Source organism: Hordeum vulgare, chromosome 3H, assembly GCF_904849725.1.
Source record: "Hordeum vulgare subsp. vulgare chromosome 3H, MorexV3_pseudomolecules_assembly, whole genome shotgun sequence".
NCBI lineage: Eukaryota > Viridiplantae > Streptophyta > Magnoliopsida > Poales > Poaceae > Hordeum > Hordeum vulgare.
Genome location: NC_058520.1, coordinates 588,894,904 through 588,899,151, shown reverse-complemented (window position 1 = coordinate 588,899,151; position 4,248 = coordinate 588,894,904). Strand labels below are relative to the sequence as shown.

The window sequence follows — 4,248 nt, the reverse complement described above, 5'->3', positions numbered from 1 at the left end:
CTCCTGTTAATGTCAAAACCTTCAAATGTCACATGCCTCCCAGCTACCAGAGCATGTTGCTCGCAAGTAACATGCGCTTCTGTCTCAACGCCCATGTAGTCCTGGTAGTCAATGCTAGCAGGGACCTACAACAACAACAATCCCCCCCTCCCAAAAAAAATCAAAAATCGCCCAAGAACACAAACCCTAACCCTAACCCTAGTTCAGCAAATCATCTCGTACTGCATACCATCGTCGGAGGACCTGGTGTACATCAGTCTGGAGAGGTCGTTGCTGCTCTCGTCTTCGTACACCATGGCGTGACGACGTCGGCGGCCGTGGGGGTGGACAATGGTGAATCGGAGGGGGGGGGGAGAGCTCGAGGAGGAGGGAGTAGGAAAGAATGGTCTGGCTAGGGTTTGTCGAGGGGGGGGGGGGGTGCTCGGTTCGACTGAGCCGGTTAAGGCCGACCGTGTCGAACTCGTCCCAGGCAGTGCACCGGCACGCGCCTTTTTGCTAGTGTGGCGCCTGATAGGCAGGCCCGGCATGTCAGATACACGGCCAATACACGCTTATACGGCTATCAGTCCATTTTACGACAATTAAGAAAAGCGATGACATTGAAATGCGGCGTGCAGAGATGATGGTACTGATTCGTTACACGGTGCGTAAATGTGATATGTTCATGCAATTAACTTGGGTACCCTCTCTCACACCAAAGGTGATGGAACCTATATCGTGGTTTGACATTATTATACATGAAGGGAAATAGTCAAATAGCCAATACAAGGGAATAATTTTATGTGGGCTTCTGACTTGTCAGATCTCGACGTGCTTGGATGGTGTATCACATGTGCAATTTATTTTGATCCTGGGAGTTGTATGCGGGAAATATGATGGGGAAAACTAGTCAAACAGAAGCACGGAAATTCCAAATCCAAACAACACTAATCTTAGGCTAGGCGGGCATCGTAAAATTGAATTGGCCGCAGGAGCGCCCATTGATGAGGTGCTGCCCGGCGGTGAATCCGAGCGTCTGCTTCTCCTCGTCGAACACCAACAGCAAGTTCTCCATCTGGAACCCCCCGATCACCACCGCCGGCGTCGCGCCGCCGCCATACCCGGCCTTGTCCCCCGCCTTCATCTCGACGAAAGCGAGGCACGCCGTGGCGCGGTCCACCCGCGCAATGGAGTTCATACCGAACACCGGCCAGATCCAGCCGCCGTCCAGCTTCAGGTTGATCCTCGGCACAAAGAAGCCGAACCGCGTCTGCGACAGCTTGGAAGCGTTGTAGCACAGCTCGAACGGCGCCGCGGCCGGGGATGGGACCCTCAAACCGGCAGCACCCCAGCGCTCCATGGCCTGGTCGAACGCGTCGATGAACGGGCGGTACACGTCGCGGCGCAGCTCCGTGTAGGGGATCGTCGTGGAGAGCCCGATGGTGAGCGGCGCGTGCTCGCCCGGCGGCACCTTCACTCCGTCCACGGTGATGCCCTTGCTGGCCATGATGTAGTAGCCCGGGGAATCCTTGTACTTGCGGAGGGGGGTGCTGCCGCCCAGCATCTCCGAGATGGGCTGCCCCAGGACGAAGAGCGGGCCGCCGCCGAATATCGCGACGCCGTTGCCTTGGCTGCTGGACAGGCAGAGCGCGAAGGAGCTAGCGACGCCCTGCGTGCCCGTGACCTGCGCCGGGAACGCGAGGCTGGAGCGCGCGAGCCCCGCCATGCCCACGGCCCCCGCCGGCAGCCCTTGTAGCAGCGAGTCCGGCGCACAGGACGTCACGGCGGTGAACGACACAGGGCCCAACGGGTTGATGCCGTCGGTGGCGTTGGCGGAGAGCGCCACGCGGGTCATGTCCCCCGACGCGGTGTCGCCGGAGACGGGGTTGTGCGGATGCGCGGTGCACTTGCAGGGGTAGTGGCTGTGGACGTCGGGCATGCCGTAGCTGGGCGGGTGGAAGCGGTGCGCGCGCATGCAGTCGATGTCGTTGCACTCGAGCGTGTCGTGGGGGGCGCCGTCGTCGCAGGTGGACCAGACGATGGGGCCGGAGAGGTCGAGGACCAGCGGGCGGCCGGACTTGACGGGGATGGTGTAGAGGGAGGTTGCCGCGTCCTTGGTGACGGCCGTCACCAGCGGCCTGCCGCCGCCGTCGCCCGCCACCGTGCATGCAAGCACACATAGCGAGACGGCGACGAGGATGAGGTATTTTAGTTGGCACATTTTGGACTGGACAGTGCTGTGGACCAATGGTGCATCGAAGTGACATTGCTTGCTCCTTATATATACTGGCAAGACGATGATGTTTGCTGGTTTTGAAGCCAAGTTTTTCGCGTGCCGGGATTCTCGTTGATGCCCGCTTCACGATGGAGGCTGCCATGTACGATGTGTCCACGAATATAAATATATGCGCTAGTTTACTGCTCCAAGTACTCCAGCATACATAGCGGATCAAGCTAGTTGATAGTGTGGAACGTATCGATGCGCGCGAATACCGTGATGATTAGTCAAACGGCCGATCAATCTATAGAATAAACTCTGTTTGAATCCAGATCTCTCAGTGCATTTAAGAGCATCTCCAATAAAAGATGTAAATTTGAAGATATAGAAGTAGGTGTTGGATAATTTACATCATTAAAAAGTTAATTTTTATATTTTCAAAAAAGATCCAACGCCAACTGATGATGTAAATGAACAACTTCAACAGGTGATGTACATCGTTGTTCAACAACTGTACAAATTTAAATAAAACATCCGATAATCAAATAAAAATTTGCACATGTCCATAATATCAAATTATTACATAGTTCATCAAATGCATCACACATACAACATAGTTTTACACAATACAGAACCAAATAAATGAAACTAGGTGGCTTTCTCACCATGATATTTCCAATACTCCTCCATCAAATACTTTCGAAATTGATTGTGTGAATCGAAGTCTCTAATTTCATTGTACACCTGCATGAAGTGTTTGATTCGCTCCTCTCTTCTCATGGCCATAACGTGTTTGCCCTTCAAGTGATAGAAGGTGTAATCTAAACCTTGTCCACGCTCATTCTCTATGATCATGTTATGCATGATCACGCAAGTAGTCATGATATATCAAAGGATTTTTTTTATCCCAGAATCTAGTTGGTCCCAGCAGTGTGTAGTTGAGGAACCTCGCTCGTTGAGACATTTCATGCCGAACGAAATGTGGAGGATGAGGAGGCTCCAACGAAGAAGGAGGAGACGGGCATGGAGTAGGAGTGGCGGACATGGAGCAGTAGGTGGAGGAGGCCGACATGGAGGATGAGGTGGCGACAAAGGAGTAAGAGGCGCAAATGGAGGAGGAGGCGGACATGAAGGAGCGGATGGAGGAGGCTGATATGCAGGATGAGGTGGAGGCAAAGAAGAAGAAGGAGGTGGGTAGGGATGGGGACATGGAGGAGCAACTGAAGAATGCCGATATGAAGGATGAGTTGTCGATCATGGAAGTTTTAGGCCCGACTGATTTGGCACGGAGGAGGTGGAGTTCCACCTCGCCCAAGCTGCATAGTTGGAAGCGGAGCACTTTGCGGCAAAGACATAGTTGGAGGTGGAGCAAGCGGGCGTTTCCAGATTCACAATGGTCATCGCCGATCCTGGCCTCATGGTTGAAAATTAGGCTATCCTCAACTCACCCTAGTACGAAGGGGAGGTGGTCACAAACCACCACCTTATCTTGGGCCGCAACGGGAGGCAGAAAACAGCTCTTCGCCGAAGACAACAAAGAGGTGGAGACGCAAGAGATTCTCCCCACCGCCAGTGACAACGAGGTCGACAGCTCCAGCAAGGGGTCCTCAACGTCTCATATCACGTTGAGTAGGATTAGTGTAGTTCTGTAATTATATTTTTATTGTATTGTATGAACTACCTATGATTAAATTTATGTTGCAAGTAGTTACATGAAATTGAGAGATGGTTAGATGATATTCGCGAACGTGTCTGGATGTGTCCGTAGACATATGGGGAATCAAATTTACCATTGCGATTGTAGATGCTATTAACCAAGAGAAGTTCTCGCACGTGTTTTTGCAGCATTCATATTCATTCTCTGATAGGACTGAGAAAAACCCATGCACCCTATATAGGGAATCAAATCCCTGCTCGTTCTCAAGTAGATAGTTAATAAAAGAAAACTAATTTTGATTATGAAGCTACCGTAAAATGAACCTCATCATGTGATATATCTTGTAAAAGTTCAACTCAAAAGTTAAAGCGATGCAATGCAATCATCTATACTT

At 51.7% G+C, this 4,248-nt stretch overlaps 1 protein-coding gene across 1 annotated transcript; it reads right to left on the bottom strand.

The window, feature by feature from the left end:
* Positions 1-701: 701 nt before the first annotated feature.
* On the bottom strand, positions 702-2,223 carry LOC123440863 (chitinase CLP-like). The gene has a single exon (XM_045117407.1). It carries the CDS (start codon positions 2,198-2,200, stop codon positions 938-940), a length of 1,263 nt encoding a protein of 420 aa, XP_044973342.1. The 5' UTR covers positions 2,201-2,223; the 3' UTR covers positions 702-937.
* Between the last annotated feature and the right edge of the window lie 2,025 nt (positions 2,224-4,248).